Here is a 23,906-nt window from a genome sequence, read left to right on the forward strand (position 1 = left end):
ATAATTTCACGTAGGTTGTCTAGTGCAGGAACTCTCCCAGAGGAGCCGTGTGTTCCCACAGCCATCCAGAGACCCCCCGGCTCCTCTGGCTCCCCCGGCTGGAAGGCAGAGCCAGGCCTGACAGGCGTCACTGGGGCTCAACCCACTGAGGCACAAACAAGTGTTTGGTTCCCTCTGTACGAATGAAAAGGAAACCTGTGGAAAAGGGGACAGCTCGGCCTTATAATTGACAAATAGAAGTTTGGAGCAAATTAAACTCATCTGTTTCTTTTAGGAGAAAGAGCTGCTTCACTCGCTTTGCTGAGGGTGGAAAAGAACTAAAATTGTGCAAGCCTGGTAAACAACCATTTTGGTGTTAATAGAACTGTCAGTCTGCTTCACCAATCCGAGTTATACAACAAGTTACCAAAAATTCTGTGACTTATCAAGTAGATTGCTGGGGTGCCCTGGACTTCCCCTAATTAATAATGGGTTTTGCCTGAAAAAAACCAAAACCTACTAAAATTATTTCTTTAATGTGTCATTATCATTCTTCTAGCCAGGAGTAAGGGTGACTGCACTGTTCTGTTTTGGTAGATCGTGGTCCTGTTCAGGTACCTACCCACCCTTCTCAGCTAGTAGCTTATGCTGGACAAATGCTTTTGCCTGAAGAAACAACAGATCCAAGTCAGTTCTGTGTATCTCCGAACATAAACACAAATTCAGGTATGGAACAGTCAACAGGTGCAGAAAGATGTTGGAAATAAGAGAGGTCGATTACCAATGTGTAAATATCAGTTCCCTATAGATCTGCTAGGATATTACTGGGTCTGGCTGAAGAATTTTAAATGCATTTATGAGTGCTTCAGCGTAAAATGCATTGCTACTCAATAAATATTAATTATTTCTTACTAAAGCCATGTTACTATAAAAGAACTTTTGCAGGAATTGTCTGAAGTACTTAGAACTGTAAAAACATTTAAATAAGGTATGTGTCTATCATGGCTGAACAAATCTTTAGAACTTAAATGGCCTACCTGGTCTATAACATTGGCACTGAAGATGGCTTCTTCCATGTGTCTCTCATCAGATTTTATTACTGATCGTATGCTGTTCACTACGTGACGTACTTCTGGAGGGAGATTACAGTTTGAATGTTCCAAAAATTTTGCCACTAAAATTTTTGTGTCTTTATAGGCCTTAAGGTCCACTAAAGAGTGTGGTCGCTCTTTTGAGACTGCATGCCAAGCCTTTGGCTTTAGGTGCAGGTCAATTTTCCTTGTATCCCTCTGTCTTCCAGTTGGTAGGAAACTGCTCAAAGAATGCTGACAAGCAGAGGCAGCCATATGAGAACCAGAAACAGGAACTAAAAAAGGGGGGGAAGAATATCTTTAAAGTAATAAGTTAAAAAAAAGAAAAAAAAAAAGAAAGAAAAAAGGCAAAACAAATATTGTCACAAACGTTTTTACTTTGTCATAAAATGTCTGTTTTTTCTGAAGAGTAACAAAATCATGCAATCAAGGAAACATTGCAGAATGGTATTTAACCAGGGGTCAAGAGTAAGATTCTCTCCCATGACCAAGGAGGACTGCATTTAGGATCAGTAGGCGGGTAATTAAAGTACTTCATGAATCACAGACATTTTTGTTACCTCTACTTTCAGGAACTTCAGTTGACATTAATGGTAAGGGGAAACACCAGCTACTCAGTGGTACATACAGAACTCGGAATGTTTTAGGCCCAGCCTACCTCCTCCCTAAAATTTAAGGATAAAGTTTCCCATATTTCTAGGCCTCGAAATTAATAAGCAGTGAATAATCAAGAGAGATTAGTATGAAATACAGAGAAAGCAAAAATGCTAAACTAAAACAGAGGATTTCATTCGCAGCATTTGTTTTCACTCAGAGGCTGGTTCCATGAGCATCGTACATCATATATGTATGTTATCAGCAAGTAACTTTTCTGCCCCAAATTTTCTAGAGCTTCTTTCTCTATCAGAAACCTTTAATCATTTTTAAAACAAAAGAAGAAACCCCTTATAATCCTGCTGTAGAAAACTGGTCCTCACCTGTTTCTAATGCAGCTGGAGATAATCCTGCCTCTTGACGGCTACATACAGGAGTCCAGGCACAATTATCACCTTTAACCAAAGAGAGAGAGACAGAAAGAGCACAATCAACCCCTGCTATCCTCTGCCCAAAGCAAGGAAAAATACATTGGAATCTTTTATTGCCTCCTTTACAGAATGAAACTTCTCAGAAGGTACATACACAGAAATGTCCTATAAGCTGTTACATAAATACAACTAGGAAGAGATAGTTCCCGCTGGATTGTTTCCTCTACGTTATACAGGTATCAAATCCTAAACGTATCAGGCCTAAGCGCTGAAGCTAGGGAAGGCTCCCTCCAAGGGGTGGACCTCAGACTTTCCTGTATTTCCTGGGCAGACAGTTTATCTAAGAAAACAGGAAAACAAAGACAGATGAATCCCTCTCATTTTTTTTAAAAAAGCAATATTCAATATTTCTATCTCTTTTTTAATAGATTCTAATTCTTTGCAGGACAAATGCTATCCACCACTGATTAAATTAACGGTAGTTAACAAGTGGTTACAGAGCATCTACAAACAGCTCTGGATGTCATTGCCTGCCAGTGAGAAGTTTCTGGGATGCCAGCACAGGGATCAATGACGATGAGATCACACCATACAGTGATTACCACTGCCGTCTTTTTGATTTCAAGCCTGTGATAGTCAAGATGGAATAAGCCCTCACATTTATGCTAAGGCTGTTTACATCTGTTTCCAAGACTCAAAACTGGTTTGAACTTCTAGGTAAATTAGAAGAGGTTTTCTTCCATAACTTTAGGGAGAGTTTATAATGACAAGCTGGTACAATTCTCTGGTAGAGTGAATCATTAAATGAAGGAAAACAAATGTAAGATGCTACAAACATAGAAAATGTGTAAGAAGTTAAGAGAGACAGCTTCTATTCTGTCTTTAATTTGCTTTATTATGCTGAAGTACTGCAACACATGAATCATGACACGCTTATTAAGAGGAGACACGTCAGAGATTCTGTCTTCCCACCCATTATCATACTGCTTAATGTACTCGCAGCACAGTCAAAACTACACTACTAGACATTATCCTGAATTATCTGGCAGACACTACAATCATCACTCGGGCACTTAACTGATATAGCCACATAGTCTATCATATTTGATTATAAATTTATTGTAACAAACATCAGTGCTAGAAGTTGATTTTGCCCTCCTTTGCTATAATAAACAGACAGAAAAACGTGCAATTTTTTGTAAGAGGGAACTATTTCTTACAGAGATTATATGTGAACCCACCGTACTTACATTGTCCAGGGACTACACAGTGACTAGAAAGGCACCTATTAAACTAAACTTTCATCTAAAATGTCTCTATTAGGAATGACAGATTTTTCAAAAGATATAAACAAGCTCACTGTCAGCGTTAAAGGATTAATGGGAGAATTACTGACTACATATACCATCAAGACCCCATCATGTCAAGACGTGCTTGAAGCACATGAATTGTGTTTTATTGATCTAAAAGCCCAGAGTGTTATGCCAGCGTTAAAATTCCCAGATTAGTAATTTATTAGATCTCATTGCTGTTGTGTCACTATGTTGTTGCGCATGTGCAACATCCCCATGTCAAATAATTTATGTTCCAAACCATGCGCAGTGCAATCACAGTCACATTCAAGACCCATTTAAAAAAACCTCTATGCAGTAAACAGCAAGGCTGCACTTCTAAATCTCTGCATTGACTTGTATAAGGAGGTTAATTGGAATAGAAATCAGTAATTTTTCTTAAAGTAGAAAGACCGGGTCCTAAGACAAAACCAACCCCCACCTTCCCAATCTGGCCACTCTATTTTCCCATTTGTGAACAGGCCCGAAGCTCCCCCACCCCTCAGTATGTCTCTTACCTGAGGTATTAGTATGAACAATATACAGTTACAGCTCTATCTTTCATATAGTCAGTCTATTTGACCAGTTCCTCTACTCCAGGATGAATTTTTTTTAAAAAGCGTATGTTACTGAAAAAAACCGAAACACTTTTTCTTCTGGAAAGTTGATGGAGCTCAGTCAGTTCCCTTTACCTTTGCCTATCATTTATCTCTGCGGATGTATGTTAAAATTCTGCAGTGAACACCAATAGCGAGTCATGAAAAATCTAGATCAAATGCCTTTCAAAGTTATAAAGACTACAGAGAACTTCAGTTGTGTGTCACAGCTTAGGAAAAATAAGCTTCGGGGCTGCTACAAACAGCTGGTGCATGTTATTAGAACTGTGCTGCTTCTAACCTACGTATGATTTCCAAATGAAGTTCAACAAAAAGTAGAGGAAGGGGAAGTCATGTGAAGTTGTGAAAACCTTCACAGAGTAAAATTTTGCAAACTGCAGTTTGCCAAACATATAAATGAAAGAAATACACACACCTAGACTCAAGTGCTTCTCTTGAAGATCTCATTTTAAGGCGTCTCTGTAGGCAGCAAAAGAAGGGCAAACTAGGCCAGCACAAGCACATTCCCTCTGAGTTACTTCTGCTCTTGCTCCCCCTCTGCCATGTTGGTATCAGTATCTCTAGAACCATCCCTGCTCCCTTATTACAATCTTTGCTAAGCCCAGTTACATCTCTGTCACGTTCAACCCATGTCCCTCAACTCATGTACGGCTAAGAACTTGGAAATTAGTCAGAATAATTCCCATCATGCCACTTCTCCAGAAGAGATGATGGCTGTATTTAGGTCATGTTAAAAATGAAGGCAGAGCATCTGTTCTACCAGGTGTCCCAGCAGTCAGCTCAAACACGTCGATACGGCTGCCTACAGTAATCTCTCTCTCACACACCACTCCAAGAGCATATGGAGCACAACGTGGAAAACTTGCAGAGCATGATCCAGAAGAGAAAGGGCTGTTCTTGTCTTCGGCACAGTAGAAAAGATTTAGAAATTCCCACTTACTATCTGCACTGCAGCTTCACAGCATGTCTATCCTAGCAGAGTAATTTTCGTAAAATAAATGCAGACTTCTAGAATAAAGATTCACTTTTCCTGGACAGGATGCTGAGGCTAGATTTCTAAAGGTAAGAGACATTCAGCTATTGAGCTAAGTATGAGGTCTCTGAAATTCACAGAAACAGAATAATGATGCAAAAAGTGTAATAGAACCAACACATCATCTTCCTAAATTAAACCAGTTATTTCAGTGTTTTGTCTACTTCTGTTTTGAGCTAGTCACAGGATTCTTCCTTAGATCCCTTAGAAAGCCCAGTGAACACACCTGTAACAGCACAATCTGTGACATCTTAACAAAGCTTTTAAATCTTTACTTTCAAACCACTTCTCCAGGTTACTCCTTTGAATCTCTCTAAACAGCTTACATCCTTTTGTAAGACCTGCACTTTTCAAATGGTTCTGACAGTCCTACATTCCTGCTATTATTTGATCGAGCCATTTTCTAAATCAAACATTTCTTTTCCACTAACAAGCAGATTTTTATGATGACACACTCTTCAGCTAACGACGACTCCTCTCTTCTTCCCTAATTGTCTAAAAGGAGATTCATAGCAGAAGATGGTTATCCACGACAGTCAAAAGCTCATCATCTTGTCATGTGCCTCATCTTTCATTTCTTTGTCCTTTAAAACTTTTCACCGTACACTCCAACCTGCCACTACACAGTCACACTCTGCCTGCCTCTGACACGCACCAACACTGTCAATGTCAGTGTCACCTTCAGGAAACAACCTGCTGTATTACAAGGATGACAGCTCGGTTAATCATTCCCTAAGTAGACCCCAGCTACCATTCAGCTTCATAGTTCTCAATATAATAGTAAGAGAGAGGTGGAAGCATCTACTCAAGAGGTGTTTTTCTGAGCAGTGCAGAAAGGCTGGTACAATTTAGAAAAGCCAAAACTGATTTCACTCTGTCACTTTTCTCATTTCCGTTCTCCTTAAAAATTTTCAAATCCAGAAAATGCACTAAAGCCTTCCTTCACTCGTAAGTCAGCCCTCACTGGAACGTTTCAGATAGATTTCCAGCAGCACCAATTGCTGCATAAATCACATACCGCTCATTTGTTCCAAGCTCCATCAGCCTTGTGCTGCTACACCTACCTTCTGTGTAAGACGAACACGATACAGGGTCACTAGTTGATCGGACTATATTTGAAATTCGGTATTTTGTAATGTGATGCTGTCGGACAGCACTCTCGTGGCCGCTCACATATGATGAAGTATTTGCAGGCCCAAACAAGGGAGAGGTCTGGGAAGGGACAGGAGGCTGGCTGAAGTCTGCACAGCAGATTCTCTTTTGCTTCAAAGGCGGTGTGGCACTGCTCTCTTGAGCAGAACGCTGCAGTTCTCTTTCAGAGGGGCTGAAATTCTCTGAGGAACAGTCCAAGGACCTGCTGTGGGCACAGTTCTTTTCCTGTCCTTGAGACATGTCTGTAGAGGCCCGGCTGTGGGAACTGTCATCCTCATGAGGAACACCCTCTGAGCGAGCTCTGTGGAACCTGCAGCGGGTGCTGCAATCCAGGGTGCTGCAGCTCTGCTCCGTAGCCCCTTTGGGGGTTGTAGAGCAGGGAGAAAGATCTGTCGAATGGAGAGATCCTTGAACTTCCAGCGAACAAAGATCTTCGGAGGAGTAGCTATGGCCTGGGATATCAACAGCCTCAGAGACCGTCAAAGCAGCACTCTCAGCAGAAACTGCAGAACAAGAGATTCAGAGAAAAATAAAGACTTCTTGCCCCACTCCCATTTCCCCCTGGCCCTGTTTTCAATATAATGCTTCAAATTTAGTGATTGGCATGTACATCGATAATTACTGAAAAGCTTTCAGTTGACAGAATTCCAAAGCAAAAAACAGTGAAGTAATTTACTTGTTTCTAGTGTCCTTCAGGAAAGACAATTTGTGCTGCCCTCAAGAATTTTCTTCAACCAATGAGCATGTTGAGCACTGATACCAGAGTATTATCTGGGACTGCGTTTGGTCAGGAACAGCTCTTTCACTACGTGTTTCTGTGGTGAACAGTGAGACATTGCCTGTGCTAGACAAAGTAAAACTTTGCACAAATCCTGAAAAACCACGGCTCTGAACACTTTAAAGCCTATCCCTACTGTCAAGATTAGCTTTGCACCTAACACTTTCTAATCAATCATCACTTCCCTGAAGCGGGTACCTAAGTTCTTTACAATTAGAATTCACCATCATGTAACAACTCTGGCACACAAAATACGTGTCACACACGCTCCAGATAGAAGCTAAACATTCTGTGCAAGGTCACATCATCTTTGAAGCCCTTTGTATTAAAAATTGAGAGTGTTATCACTTCCTCTGTCACGTCTACAAATACATGTTATGGATGAAAATGGCCCCTTGTATGAAAATAAGTATTTGGCTCTGCATTATTCCCAAAGTCACGTCAAAAATAAAGAAAATAAAACTAGATAATCCAGTCTCCAGGCTCCAATATCACAGACAATGCTTTTCCCCTATCAGACTGGAATTCCTTAAAGTCCTACATCTAAAATCAAAATATTTACAAAATACAGATCACAGAATTCTGTTCAGCTCCGCAGCCTCTGATGCCCTTTTCTGCATAACAGCTGTTGCTAACCATATTGACAGGACAAATGTATTTTAACTGTTTTGTTTAGGAACAGAAAAATAGGATCTTTTAGTGAATTAGAGAATGTTAAGAGCTCCCATGTTTTGGGGACTAGGAAGCAGAAAGCTTTCTACAGTATAGGAAAATTAAGTATCAAAATGAAAATCAAATATTCATGAGGTTATATTTTACGAAGGACATTTTCTTCTTACATAAAATGAATCACAACTATTTTCTTTTGGGGCTTCCAGGAAATAAATTTGTAATGCTTAGAAGGCAATCATAACATTGCCAAAAAGGACATAATAATCAATAACAGAAATACAGCTATACATCTACATTATGCTAAAAATGCATAAATATGCACCATTTATTATGTGGTAGGTGCAAAGCTGCAGTTGTTTATTGGACCGTTTGTATTTGTGATAAGTCCCCAAACATTTTCTACGTGGTTAGATGATTCTTTGCAACATATCCCCTTAACTCAAGCTTTGAAATATCGATAAAGTTTGTGCGGATAAATGAAAGCATCCAGTTTGTGCCTGTCTTCAGAGCACAGATCTTCACCGACCAAACTCTCACTGGTTTGATTCGATTTAACTGATAACTAGAGTGTGGTTGGTTGCACCATTTGCTACCTGGACTCAAGGGCCTTAAACTGTATTTTTACAGCTTCTTACTATTCTACTCTTCCACTGGCCTGGGTTTTCTGGTATTACATCAGGAGAGGCCTGAAGCAGACGAGAGGCAATCACTGCTCAAAAGACATGGAATGGTGACACCTGACCCATTTTACATAAAGAAAACATGCCCAAGGACCCGCCTAGTTCCCTTTCATGCGTGTGCAGCACAACATGGAATGTCAAATCCCTGGCTTGAGAGCTAGTCCACTGCTTCCCAATAGTCAAAGCTCTAGCACTAGCCTTAAAATTTAGGCTTTCATATGTGGATGTGAAGTCCAGATGTACTTACGAACTTTAGGAACTAGCTCTGTAGACATAGCCCTTAAAACGTAGTCACCTTCAGCTGTCACACTCCACTGCAGCTGTCAAACACCAGGGTTTTAAGAAAAAAATTATATTTAGCAGTAGTTAAAGGTGACCACTGGTCGCTCTGGAAACAAAAATCCTACTTCAGAGAACAGATGCTCTGTGTGCGTAGGAAGAGATGCTCCTCACTAACCTGTTTGGCTCTCGGTCCCGTTCTAGATGCCAGGCCAGAGATGTCTGTTTCTATTTCTTGGACCACTCTGCCCACACCTCTCTGCCCATAAATGTACTGAGAACACCTGACAGTCTATACATTGATACCATAAAATATGATGTGGAAAAAGTATTTAATGGAAGTTTTACTGAAATAATTATTTTATGCAAACTGCTCAATATCTCCTGATCCACTGAGGCTGTAGTGTTTAAAAAGCCCTCCATACCAACAGACACGGTAAGGAGGCCTATTCTAGTAACTTTTAAACTTCAAAGAGGCTCGGTGCTGCTACTCGGCTACTTGCGTTCACAACATCTACGCTTCAGGCAGCAAAGCTTCCTATTGAGGCTTCTGGAAGCCGTGCACGAAACTACTATATGGAGAAGGCACATGGACGATCAGGAAGGCACCCATGGCTGCTGACAACGTGAAACAAACTGCCCATTGTGCACGTGACTCTTCAAAGAGAAATGACAGTTGCCGTATCTGCCTCAGAGGGCCTTACAGAGCGTGCTTTGTTGAGCAAAACTCTCCTCTGCATTTCCAGCCGTGCCAGTTTATGAAGAAAAGGTTCTTCTTGCCATGAACAATCTAAAAGCAAATCCTTCTTTCTCCATTGGGAACGGAAGGGCAGAAGAGAATGACAAGTCCACTCAAAAACCCTACTACATCTATCTCAAGTAGACAAAGACAATGCTGTGATCACCTTGTGTGCTGAAGTCCGGGGTCATGTTCCTCTCACCCAAGCTTGACTCGGACACTTGCTGATCAGTACCAGTGACCTAAATGAAAATTGTTTAACGAAACAGCACATTAATCTGCAATTTACCAAAACAAAGTATAACGCTGATGATCTTAAGAACACACCTGACAATGTGAAATAACTATCACGTAAGCTGCTATTCAGATTGAGAGCTATTTAAAGATATAGTATTTTACAATGTCTTTAGGTCAGGAACAAATGCAGGGCAAAGGAACATGCTTAAAGCAATTTTTCATTTTTCCAGAGTCTCCAAGCTGAGTTCCTCTTGAATTCACAAGGCAGCTGGGGCTGCAGGCCCACATTACAAAACGTAACATCTGCAATGCTTAAAACTAATGGCTTTATTACAAGCAATCTCTTTTTCTACAGTCTGCATTTTTCCATATTACGCTTTTTTCCCCACCACATTTTATAACACGAAAATAGGATAGGGAACAACAGAAACCATAAAAACAAGCCCAAGAGCAGCATTGTCCTGTGGGTATTTGCCAAGATGTTAACACCTAATGCATTTTTAAGCCGTATGGGCGACGCAGGGTGCTCTCCTGGCTCAGAGATGGCTGAAGGCAGATAATACCAGGACTCACCTTTTCTCTGAAATGATGGATCTAAGTGGGTAACTTCCCTTCACTTTTTGAGAATCCCGTGAACAAAATACAGAATTAGTCCTGCTGGAAAGACTTCATCCATGAACACCTGAAATTTAGGAAATTTTCTTTCTACTGATTTTAATAGACTTTGGATGGGATCTTTTTGCCAATCTCATTAGATTTTTAGCTGTTCTTTGGGATCGTGATTATTTAAAAAATGGTTCTAATAAATAGGTGGTAACAATAAACGAGAAAAATATAAAAAGAAAAGTCAAAGGGAATGAGATTGATACCATCTTTAGCAGAAAGTGTCATATCTGCTTCTGTCTGTAGGGCCATAATTAACAAGTAAAAGCTTACTACAGTTGGTGACAGAGTCTAGAAATAATTATCAGTCACCTCTGTGAAAACCTTTTTGTCACGAGCTTAATTTGTATCTGGCCTTCTAAAAAATTGAATGTGACACTATTATTCTGAACCTATTAAGGAAAGAGCTTCCAGTGCACATGCCAGTGTAGATTAATGCACACATATGTGTGCATAACTTACTGTGCTCACCAGTGTTTATTTTTTTTTATATCTATCTATCCATCCATTCAGAGCTTACTATGATCAAGTGATTGGGAAACTTTTGCTGATACAACTTCAGTTTTTAAAAGTGACTTTAAGTCTAAGGGTTAGCAAATACCACTCTAAACAAAGAACAGTACCAGAAATACTTTAACTCAGCAACAGATGGACAGAAGACTGGGAAGCAAAGGTAAAATCACTCATATTTTTAAGCAATTTGCTTGGAAATTTCCTAAAGGGTCTTTTTTAATTGAAGCAGAATATCACATCTGTGATTAAAAAAAATAATTAGCGATGTCACTCAAAACTGCAGACCATTCCTAGGAACTAACTGTGGAACTGCTGAGAACTAACTGGAAAAATAAGGAGTGTCCTCAAATGCTCTTTGTTGCTGGAGAAAATTCAATGAGACTAACTACATTTTAGAAGAAATAATACGTTTTAAGGGTGTTTGATTTTTTTTTTAACAGTCTAGGGGTTCTTTTTAAATCTAAGTGGTTTCATAAATTCTCAATCTTTGACAGGAAAGTATCTGCTAAATATTTATGCTGAAACATTTATTGACCTTGTACGTTCTCCCAGTCACCTGGCAGCTGTAGTGGCATCGCCTAGTACCTATAAAACCAGTTATATGCAAGGCTGAGGTTTTGGCAAACTTGTACTAGCGACAAAGAACCATCTGTAGCCTTGATCTAGTAAATTTAAAATAACAACAACATTATTACACAGCATATAAAGCAAAGTTAAGGCTTGCGAAAAAAGCTGGCTTAGCAGTTCTTGAAATCAAAATATTGCATCTCTCTTGAAAACCCCACACTATTTTACAGGCAGAAGAAATAAGTACACTGTATTTACGTACCTTCGTTTCCTATTACAAAAACACTTCTAGATTGTAACACTTCAATCTTCGTGCCCTTTTCTTTTTATTGCCTGCTTAGTTTGCCAAAGGGAACGATTACAGCATTGACAGAATTTTTTGTCCTGGGATTAAGACAACTAAGCTCATTCGACACGAGCCACAGAGTATCAGTACTCTCTGCTTTGACACCTTGTTGGAACAGAGCGTGCACAGAACACACCATGGACCCAAGGCGTATTCCCACATGGGGGGACAAATTCCTTTACCTTGCAGTTAGGCGTTAATATTGAGAGTCCTTCGGCCCATTGAGGGTAAGGAGTCGCGTTTTACTCAGGGAAAGCACAGAGAGGAACTGTTCTCAGCACGCTCCTCCACACAGTGACATTTGTATCAGTCTTTCACATCCTTTGGAATTTAGAGGGATGCAAAAGCTCTGCCACCACACAACACGTCCCTTCTCAGGCTCTGCCTCAATCTCAGAAGCTCCTACAGCGGCTGCAAACCCTGCAGTGACATACCTGAAGACACGGGGCTGCATAAACAAGATAACATTCTTAGAGGTGACTCGTTACTACGTGAATCAAGGACATGGCCTCTCAGCTTAACTTCTGGATGCTTGCTTATATACTGCAGACTATATTATATTATAATTTACTCTAATGAAAACTGCTAGAAATTAAAAAAAAAACAAACCCAAGACAAAACAACAAACCTCGTAACCAAACCCCAACAATATGAGAAATAGATGGGACAAATTTACACGCACAGAAATTGCTTCTCAAGAGCAAATAGGAGACTATCAATATTCCCCTCTATATAAAAATCCCCCACATACAGAAAAGCACTCATCATTTTTAAGGTTTAAATCTCTTTAGGGCCTCATTGATAAATAGCATCTTTCATAATGGGAATACGAGAGATTTCAAGATTTTGGACATACAGAAGAAATCAGGGATATAATTTGAATTTTGGTTTCTTCTACTTTTTTCATTATTTAGCCATATTCTGCAAAACATAAGCCATTTAAACTTATCTGATCAATGTGTTCATTTTTCCTTTTCCTTCCCTTGTTCTTTCTCCATTCACAAGAAAAATTGCTGACGCATTTGGAATTGATTAACCTTCTTTTGCTTGGGGGAAGGAGAACCACGGATTTAATTGCAGGAGGTAACAGGTCAGAGTTTTGGTTCACATCGGGACGGCACGCGGTCTCCTACAGGTTCCTGCACAGCCCAGGGTAACAAAACCTTATTGGCTTGCACATCCTCAGACATAAAGCTGGTAAAGACCGTCACTAAGCTATCAACAGGAAAAGGAAAGAAAAGCCATGCTTTTAAAAAGCTTGCACTGCCTACGAGTCAGTAAACCTTATCAGTCAGTGGTATAGTTCACCCAGAATGCTGATCTGTTTGTTCTTGTCTTTTCTTTATCATAGTCAATACTTTGCATGGAAAGCAGTGTGAAAAACACTTTATTTTCCATAGTCATATAATGGGAATTCCTAATCAGTACAGACGCCAACGGCAATTTTTATTTAGATGCCACCACTTAAATTAGCACTGACATTTGTTGACCGTGAAATGCAAGAAATATTGAGTCTAATTTGATACAATTTAATAAAATTCTAAAAATAAATTTAAAAACAAACAAAACCTATTGGTTTATACTCAGTAAGAGGTTTTACAATTATGACATTATTACATAATGGTTCCCAGAAGCACTTCTGTAGCTAAAGCTCTGCCATGATTTCCATTGCAAAGTCTGCCTTTGAGGTATTTATAAATCTAGTTATTTCAGTTCATACTGTACTGTAGCTTGGTACATATTATGTGGGAGCATTTGCATCATGTAAGAATTTAGCACTCCATTTTGTGCCTCTTGTAGACCTAGAACTCTCTTAGATTTTGGCTCCATTCCTCCATTTACAGATCGACTTGGACAGTGAATGGAAAAAAATACGTTAGGACTTTTGTTGTCGTGAAGTCTGTGGCTACAACGTCACTGTGAAGGCTTCAGTTAGCATTGCTAACATACTTCACTTCTGACACCCAGCACCTGGTGTTACCTTGATCCTGCAAGCTCTCTGAACCAGCAGCTACCAGCCATAGATAAACTCACTCCCAGTAAGAAACTAAACGGTTATCACCATTTCGAAATTAAAAATCACCACTCGTTTTTGCTTGCAATTAGAACAAATAATTCTGGAACCCAGGTGACCAGAGATGAATAGACAAGGCACTGACACTGACCCCGGATGCCAACAAGTAACAGTCAATCCATCTACTTATTGAAGCTCATGCACTTCTTGCCAGAATGTGACTCTGCTGCTTTAAATTATGTCTTGTTAAATTATATTTTTGTTATATGCTGGTGCTATTGTGCTGCTGGATGTCAACGCTAATGCAAAGTCCAATCCCAATTACAAGAGCGCTCAAGGTGATTTTGTGCTTAAGTATAAACAGCCACTTTTCTAAACCTTACTTAGTACCAGATAAGAATTCTTATCAGATATGATCCTCCTCTTTCCCCCCACAATTATACATATTCATATTGCTTTTGCCAATTTTTTTTAATCACTGAAAAATAACAGCTCCTCCAGGACTTCCAGGTTCCACTGAGTTACTGTAAAGGAAAAAGGATGGAACTTGGATAAGAAATGTTTTAGAAAGGAGATGGCCTTGGATATTCCAATTTTGCTGTTCAGAAAAGAACTTCACTCACAAGCAGTTTATACTGATTCATTTTATTATAGCCAAATAAATCAAAGGTAGTGCAATGTTTGTTCTGTTTGTGGCAGGTGGTGGAGGGTATGGTACAAGGCAAGGATTAGAAGAGTTGTCAGAAGCTGCTTTGTCAGTCATAGAAGCTGCAAAGTTAGGCATATCTTGGAGTTTTTTTAATTGCACTTTTCTCGGGGACTGTGAATCTCAACATTCTTTTCTTCCCCTCAGACACTTGTCTTATTAATTATCTTAATGATCTTCTTGTGTATAATAGTAAAAATTTATATAATTTCTTCAGTTTTGTGGTTTCAGTTGTGGTTTCCCACAATGTGAAAAAAAAGTCACTATCGAACTTTTCAATGATATATTTTGGGTAAATGCAATGTTCTCCCCTCTGTAACGTGGGTGCAATTTGGCAACCTGAACACCTGTATTTCCACAGTGCCCTATTAAAAACTGTTAAGCAATATCTAGAATGTTTGACTCCTTGAATTTTTACTGAAGCCTGCAAGAAATTACAGTTCCTAAAAGCAATTTTAAGTATTTTCCCACTTGTGACAGCTGATTCAATTATCACAAATCACTTCAAGCAAAATTTTGCTCAAATTAGCGTTGGCTGTATGTACAGATACATTATAATTCTAGTTTCAGTTGAGTTGACACTAAGCGTCAACTCAAAATAAGGCAAAAAATCTAATGTAAGTATTTGTCTGAAGTATACCAGATCCTTTCTCAAAGTTCAGAATAAAGGCGTTAGGCACTCTTGGGAGGAACTGTTTCTGCTGTAAGACAGCAGAAGCTATTAAAAGCTGTAACAGCCAGAAGCGTAAGCAATAGACAGAGGAGCAGTCATTGCTATCTCATAGGAAGAACACACCCCTATCCTTCTATCATTCAAATCCTTGCTTCGTGTGGTGGTTTCTCATCCTCTAACGTAACACTGAAGCAGGAATCAGTTTCTAGCACTTTGGTGCCTGATAGAAGCCTGCTTATGGGGGCTGGATCTTCCAACTACTAACGCATAAATTGGGCGCTGAGTTGAAGGCACCCTGTCAAGACTGGAGCTCACCATTACAAGAACCTATGCTATTGCCAGATGCTCCCAGTACTTTTCCAGAACATGATTTGAAATATGACTTAAGTAGCAGACTGCAAATTTGTATTTTTTAGCCTGTTTAATCTGAGGTTATTTCAGATATTTTTGTTAGGAATTTTCAAGTATATGTTCTACCTACACATAGAGTTTAGAATGGGAATTCGTAATTATCTTGGCTTAGATTACATGCAGAGCAAAACCGCATGTCCCATGAGCTCTGTGCTACGTACACACATGCAATGACATACAGAAGTTATTAGCATTACATAGCACAAGACACACAGTTGTCTTTTTCTTTATTAAACCTACGCTGTTGTACTGAGCTCCAACTAAAAAGCAGTATATTGAAGTGAAGCAAATCCACTATCATCAGTATTTGGAATAAAAAATATTTTACAACTGTAGGGGTTTTTAAGGAAATAAAGCTGCTTCCTAATCAAGATTTCTTATTACCTACCGAAATTAAGAAGTGTAATCTCATTTTAAAACATCATTACACTTTCCAAATAAGGAAAAACACTGTGCTTCGGTATTCCAACCCATTCTCCTAGGTTTTTGTTACTAGCAGTCCAGTAATCGTACAACTTTTTTAACGGATGATAACAGCTGAAATAGTACCACTCACGTAAGCATTTGCATAAACACACACAAGAACATAAGGAGAATACACATTAAGTAAGATTTGTTAGTTAAACCCTTTTTAAAGAGAATGGACTGAAAAAATGTGTTTAAAGAATATAAATATTTTCTAATTGTTGTTCCCCTGCAGCACGATTAACTCCTGTCCTGGTTTGAGGTAAAACAGAACCAATTTTCTGATTTGTAGTTTGACTTTTTAGCTGGGCCTCTTCTAACTGACTGAACTCTGAAATTAAGAGCATGTTGTTCAGAAGCTGTTCACTCTCAGAGTGATAAGACCTGGTTATACCAAGGAACGGCATGCACAGAGGCTCTTGCTTAGACTTATCGCTGTAACAACCAAGGTCAGCTCACTTCACTGTTTGCCCCATTAGAGGGTCGAAAGCGGAGAAGCGTAGAGGGGTCCCACCTGCGGGGAGGAGCAGACAGGACAGGTGACCCAAACCTGACCAACAGGGATATTCCAGCCCATCTGCATCACGCTCAGTATAAAAGCTGAGGGATCAAAGGGCAAGGCTGCTCTGGCTCGCTCTTTCTTCAATGGCCGACATCCGAGGAGGACCCTGTCTGTTCATCTGCCTTTGATCCTGATCCGAGCACTCCTGACTCTAGTTCTGGAATCCAGCTCCTGTCCGTCGCTGACTCCATCTGGGACTTTCTCTGTGTCTGCTGGTGATGCGATCGTCATCCTGGGAGCTGGATACGGTTTTGTATATATTGTATACTTTTTTTTTTCCTTCTTTAATTTTTATTTTTCTATTATTATTTACTATTTTCTTATTTATCATTATTTTCATTAGTTTAGTTCTTTTTCTAAACTCATAAATCTCCTTATCTCTTCCTCTCCTCTCTGAGGAGAGAGGGGGGGGAGGGCCATCTGTCATTCTGATCAGCCAATCCAGCCAAAACCACAACAAAGGGTCAACTCTCTCTCTTCCGTGGCCGACATCCGAGGAAGACCCCATCTGTTTGCTTTTGATCCTGATCGGAGCATTCCTGACTCCAGATCCGGAATCCAGCTCCTGTTCGTCGCTGACTCCAGTCTGGGACTTTCCCTGTGCCTGCTGGTGACGCGATCATCATCCTGGGAGCTGGATATGGTTTTGTATATATTGTCTCCTTTTTCATTATTATTATTTTATTATTTATTATTTCATTATTTATTAATATTTTCATTAAAGCAGTTCAGTTCTTTTTCTAAACTCGTACATCTCTTATCTCTTCCTCTCCTCTCTTTGGAGGAGGGGGGAACTGTCATTCTGATTGGCCAATCTGGCCGAAACCATGACAGATTTATTGGCGCCCAACGTGGGGTATGACTGTGGCACGACCAGAATTCTGATTATCTGACTAGTCTGAATTCCAGCTTGCTCAGAGATTAAAACAGACAGCTCACATCATGTTGTTTTTAGACAGATTATTGTATTGTTTCTTTGTAGGGATTTCTTTGAAGTTAATTGATAACTTGCCTCGTGTTGTATAGCTTATTTGCTCTTTGTGCCTGTATGCGGTGGTTCAAACGTGTTATTCGGCTGTTGAGTTTAATTCTGATCCATGCTGTCATTGAATGGATAGCTTCTTTACCTGCATACCTCAGGCATTACGTAATGGATTCTGTCACTAATTATACTTTGAATTTTACCATGGAAATGTTTACTTCCCCCTTTACTGACTTTGCCAAATTGTCACCATTAGAGCCAAGGTATGGATCTCCTTCGGATAGCATGAATGACAGTTCCTTTCTGAAAATCATGATTTTAGCGTTGATTTTCCTGAATGGGTTGCAGGGGTGGTTTCTCTTTAAATTTTGGTGCAGGAATAGGTGTAGTATGATATGCACTGACACTACTCGAACTCCATCGGCACCGGTACAAGTTGGTGCGGTGACCAGAAGGAAAAAGAGGAGGTCAGTAAGTTCCTCTATTCCTTGTGACAAAGACCAAGTAAAGCCAGATAGCTGGGGGGAGGACTCTTCGGATGAAGACTGAGGAAAGAGTTCTTCTAACGACAATAAGGGAGAGGCTCCTGTGTCAGCCCAGGAGGAGGAATGAGATACAGAGGTAATCATCAAATCCTTCTCTATGAAGGAGTTGCAAAATATGAGAAAGGATTTTAGCCATAATGATGGTGAGACACTTGTCTCTTGGTTGTTCCGATGCTGGGATAATGGGGCTGATAGCATGGAGTTAGATGGTAGCGAAGCTAGGCAGTTGAGAAACCTGGCCAGAGATGGTGGTATAGATAAAGCTCTTGGGAAAAAGTCAGACTCTAGGTCTCTGGAGGCAACTCATGTATCAGCTGTAAAGGACAGATATCCTTTTAAGGATGATATCGAATGCTGCCCGAGTAAATGGAGCAGCATAGAGAAAGGTATTAAATGGCTGTGAGAGAGGTGATTTATGGTGACTGGGAAGTGAATGTAGAAATGCCACATAGACGACCTGCATTGCAAAAGTTTGCACAGAGTGCATCACCAATGTATTCCCATACTTTGTCAGTACTGATCTGGGGAGGATGTGATGATGATTCAGTGTCTGTAAATGAAGTGGCAAACAGAATGTGACAGTATGAAGACAGTCTTTCTCGTCCCCTCACTGTAGCAAGCTGTGGAAAAATTGACTGATAAAACGGAGAAAAAGATTGAGAAAAATGAGAAACTGTTTGATAAACTGTCTAGGATGGAGGAGAATCCTATTCTTCCCTTGCATGGACCCACGTTGCAAGCCATTAGGAGAAGACACCCTCCTACAAGACCAACTCAGAGGAAACAGAACACATTATGAGATATCCTGTGATTTTGCCTCTGTGACTACAGAGAGGACATGAGTAAGTGGGATAAAAGACCTGCCTGGGCCCTACAGGCCTAGGTGAGTTGCAAGGCAAAGCAGAGAGAAGAACGAATTATTCCAGGAGGACTGCTGCTCCGGTCCACAGCATCTCTACTAATTATAGACATTAGATGTGCCCTGCCTCCAGCCAGGAGGTGGAGAGGGACAACAGAGTTTATCGGACTGTGTGGATTCAATGGCCTGGCACATTGGAGCCACAAAAATATACAGCCCTAGTGGACACTGGTGCACAGTGTACCCTATTACCATCAAATCATAAAGGGATCATAAAGGGACAGAATCTGTGACTATTTCTGGAGTGACAGGTGGGTCTCAAGAACTGACTGTACTGGAGGCCAAAGTGAGCCTAAGTGGGAATAAACAGGAGAAGCACCCCATTATCACTGGTCCAGATGCTCCGTGCATCCTTGGCATAGACTTCCTCAAGAGAGGGTATTTCAAAGACCCAAAAGGGTATCGATGGGCTTTTGGTATGGCGGCTGTAGAGACTGAGGACATTACACAGCTATCTGCTTTATCTGGCCTTCCAGATAACCCTTCTGTTGTGGGATTGCTGAGGGTTAAAGAACAGGAGGCGCCAATTGCTACTGCCACAGTGCATCGGCGACAGTATCACACTAACCAAGACTCTGATTCCCATCCAGAACCTGATTTGTCGCCTGGAGACACAAGGAGTGATCAGCAAGACCCACTCTCCCTTTAACAGCCTGATATGGCCAGTGCGAAAGTCTGATGGAGACTAGCCACTAACAGTAGACTACTGTGGCCTGAATGAAGTCACACCACTACTGAGTGCTGCCGTGACAGACACGCTAGAACTGCAGTATGAACTAGAGTCAAAGGCAGCTAATTGGTATGCTAGAATTGACATTGCTAACGTGCTTTTCTCCATTCCTTTAGCAGCAGAGTGCAGGCCACAGTTTGCTTTCACCTGGAGGGGTGTTCAGTACACCTGGAGTCAACTGCCCCAGGGGTGGAAATACAACCTACTGTTTGCCATGGACTGATCCAGACTACACTGGAGAAGGGTGCAGCTCCACAACACCTGCAATACATTGATGACATCATTGTGTGGGGTAATACAGCACAAGAAGTTTTCAAGAAAAGAAATGAAAGCAGGTTTTGCTGTAAAAAGAGGTAAGGTCAAGGGACCTGCATGAGAGATCCGTTCTCAGGAATTAAATGGCAAGACAGGCAACACCAGATCCCAACGGATGTGATTAACAAAATAACACCTATGTCCCCACCTACTAACAAAAAGGAAACACAAGCCTTCTTAGGTGTTGTGGGTTTCTGGAGAATGGTTATAGCCATTCCAGGTTATAGTCAGATGGTGAAATCTCTTTTATGAAGTGAGACTCAAAAGAAAAATGAGTTTACGTGGGGTCCTAGCAACGCCAAGCTTTTGAGCAAATTAAACAAGAGATTGTGCATGCAGTAGCACTTGCACCAGTCTGAACAAGACAGGACATTAAAAATGTGCTCTATACTGCATCCGGAGACAATGGCCCTACCTGGACCCTCTGGCAGAAAGCACCAGGGGAGACTCCAGGTTGACCCCTAGGATTTTGGAGTCGGGGATACAGAGGATCTGAAGCCAACTATACTCCAGCTGACAAAGAAACATTGGCAGCATATGAAGGAGGTAGAGCTGCTTCAGAGGTAACTGGTACTGAAGCACAGCTTCTCTTAGCACCCCGATTACCAGTGCTGGGCTGGATGTTCAAGGATAAAGTTCCTTCTACTCATCATGCCACCAATGCTACCTGGAGTAAGTGGGTTGCCTTAATCACGCAGCGAGCTCAAACAGGAAACCCAAATCATCCAGGAATCCTAGAATCGATCACAAACTGGCCCAAAGGCAGAGACTTCATGATGCCACCTGAGGAGGCAGTAACACGTGCTGAGGAGGCCCCACCATATAATGAACTCTCACATAATGAGAAACAATATGTTCTGTTCACTGATGGATCTTGTATTGTAGGGAAACATAGAAAGTGGAAGGCTGCTGTATGGAGTCCTACATGATGAGTTGCAGAAGTGACTGAAGGACAAGGTGAATCGAGTCAATTTGCAGAGGTAAAAGCTATCCAGCTATCCAATAGACATTGCTGCATGAGAAAAGTGGTGAGTACTCTATCTCTGTACTGACTCATGGATGGTGGCAAATGCAATGGTTAAAGTAGTGGGAGCAGAGCAACTGGCAGCACAGAAGTAAACCCATCTGGGCTGCTGAATTGTGGCAAGATATTGCTGACCAGCTAGGGAAACTAGTCGTAAAGGTACATCATGTAGATGCCCATGTACCCATGAGTCGAGCCACTGAGGAACATCAAAACAATCAGCAAATGGACCAGGCTGCTAAGATTTTCCAGACAGATTTGGACTGAGAACATAAAGGTGAACTATTTTTAGCTTGGTGGGCCCATGACACATCACGTCATCAAGGAAGGGATGCAACATATAAATGGGCCCATGACCGAGGGGCGGATTTAATCATGGACGCTATTGCACAGGTAATCCACGATTGTGAAACATGCACTGAAATCAAACAGGCTAAACGGTTAAAACCTTTGTGGTATGGGGTACAATGGCATGTAAGTATGGAGAGCCTCAGCAAATCGACTATATCACACTCCCTCAAAACACATCAGGGTAAGTGTTACATGCTTACAATGGTAGAAGCAAGAACCAGGTGGTTGGAAACCTGTGCTGTACCCCATGCCACTGCCCGGAATACCATCCTGAGCCTTGAAAGGCAAGTCTTCTGACATGGCGCTCCAGAAAGAATAGAGTCAGACAATGGGACTCATTTAAAAAATAATATTATAAGTACTTGAGCAAAAGAACATGGCATTGAGTGGGTATATCATGTCCCCTATCATGCACCAGCTTCTGTGAAAACTGAGCCATACAATGGATTATTGAAAACCACCCTGAAATCAATGGGGGGTGGAACATTTAAAAGTTGGGACAAGCATTTAGCATAAGCTATCTGGTTAGTTAACACCAGGGGATGCATCAATCGAGCTGGGCCTGCTCAGTCAGACCTTTTACATAATGTAGAAGGGGATAAGGTCCCTGTGGTGCATGAAAGGAATATATTGGGAAAAACTGTTTGGGTTTTTTCTACTTCAGGCAAAGGCAAACCCATCCGTGGGACTGTTTTTGCTCAAGGACCTGGATGTACTTGGTGTGTTATGTTGGAGAATGGAGAAATTCAATGTGTACCTCAAGGAATTTTAACCCTTGGTGAGAATACTCAATTCTCAGCTGTATGATGTTAATTGTTATATAATACTAACAGTGTTCAATAAGTGTTTTTCAGGATAACATAGTGATGATGAGACCTGAGCTAGCTTCATCAAGTGGTGTCCAGCAAACTCTTCAAGATGGACATGCTACCCATGGACATGGACCACAATGAATTTCATATCATCTTTTCTGCCCCAAGATTCTGCTACGATAGATGAAAACTTGCAATTATGAACTAAATGAACTTAATGAATTTTGGTGTATAAAGATAAACCATAAATGGGAGATCTGTGTGCGTGTGTATATATTATATGCATAAGAAGCGACAGTAATCTGAGCACAACACAAATGGTATGGAATAAGGAGTGGAATGTCCTCGTTTGAGGTAAAACAGAACCAATTTTCTTATTTGCAGTTTAACTTTTTAGCTGGGCCTCTTCTAACTGACTGAAGTCTGAAATTAAGAGCATGTTGTTCAGAAGCTGTTCACTCTCAGAGTGATAAGACCTGGTTATACCAAGGAACGGCATGCACAGAGGCTCTTGCTTAGACTTATCGCTATAACAACCAAGGTCAGCTCACTTCACTGTTTGCCCCATTAGAGGGTCGAAAGCGGAGAAACGTAGAGGGGTCCCACCTGCGGGGAGGAGCAGACAGGACAGGTGACCCAAACCTGACCAACAGGGATATTCCACCCCATCTGCATCACGCTCAGTATAAAAGCTGAGGGATCAAAGGGGCAACTCTCTTTCTTCAATGGCCGACATCCAAGGAGGACCCCATTTGTTTGTCTGCTTTTGATCCTGATCCGAGCATTCCTGACTTCAGATCTGGAATTCAGCTCCTGTCCATCACTGACTCCAGCCTGGGACTTTCCCTGTGTCTGCTGGTGATGCGACTGTCATCCTGGGAGCTGGATACAGTTTTGTATATGTTGAATACTTTTTTATTATTATTATTTATTAATATTTTCATTAAAGTAGTTCAGTTCTTTTTCTATAATCATAAATCTCTTAATGTCTTCATCTCCTCTCTTTGCGGGGGAAGCATCTGTAATTCTGATTGGCCAATCCGGCCAAAACCATGACAGCTCCTAAAGTAGTTTAGATTTTTATAAACTTCTAAATTTATCTAAAATTGTTTCGCATCATGAAAATTTGGAGACTATGTAAAGAATTTCCTTTGGCATTCCTTACCTGGCTGGCAGGCGTCTCTCCAATCACTGCCTCATAAGGAGGGGGCAGCTCAGTTGGATACAGCATTCCTGGGCTGTTAATGGTTACTTCATATAAAGCACTGAATGGGGAATGAGGAAAGTCCAAATGGAGACTTCTGTTTAAAAACACAAACAAGCAAACTTCATTAAGAAATGGCACTGCATTTATTTGGTAAACTATTACCTACACCACAGTGATGAAGAGTGTCCTCTTAATTCAAAGCCAATATACCACAAAGAATTATACTGAAGAAATTTATTATACAACCAAAACAAAGCCCTCATTCACCGCGTAGCTTTAAAAATTGTATTTCATTTTGGATGTCAGCCATCTCTACCAGCCAGTTTTGCAGTCATTAATGTCCTTCGCTACTCCACATTAATACACATTAACTGTAACAATTTCCTTCGAAAACTAAATCTCATATTCAAATTCAAGTGTATCATGTTAACAACTATGAAAGGATCACCTATAAGCTGATCTCTCTGCTTTAAGTTAGTTATAGTTAG

General features: G+C 40.7%; 1 protein-coding gene across 6 annotated transcripts in view; it reads right to left on the reverse strand.

Annotated features, from left to right (window-relative positions):
• ENTREP2 (endosomal transmembrane epsin interactor 2) overlaps positions 1 to 23,906 on the reverse strand; it is a 155,189-nt gene that overhangs the window by 11,776 nt on the left and 119,507 nt on the right. For all 6 annotated transcript variants that reach the window (XR_010072612.1, XM_063347165.1, XM_063347164.1 and 3 more), the window contains 5 exons: positions 23,377 to 23,512; positions 9,543 to 9,618; positions 6,141 to 6,731; positions 2,048 to 2,119; positions 1,017 to 1,345 (listed from right to left, as the gene is read on the reverse strand). Coding sequence is in view for 5 of the 6 variants with exons in the window: in XM_063347165.1 (XP_063203235.1) it covers positions 1,017 to 1,345; positions 2,048 to 2,119; positions 6,141 to 6,731; positions 9,543 to 9,618; positions 23,377 to 23,512 (1,204 nt within the window). In the remaining variant the exon portion in view is untranslated. The remainder of the gene's footprint in view (positions 1 to 1,016; positions 1,346 to 2,047; positions 2,120 to 6,140; positions 6,732 to 9,542; positions 9,619 to 23,376; positions 23,513 to 23,906) is intronic.

This window comes from Chroicocephalus ridibundus, chromosome 9 (assembly GCF_963924245.1).
Source record: "Chroicocephalus ridibundus chromosome 9, bChrRid1.1, whole genome shotgun sequence".
Taxonomy (NCBI): Eukaryota; Metazoa; Chordata; class Aves; order Charadriiformes; family Laridae; genus Chroicocephalus; species Chroicocephalus ridibundus.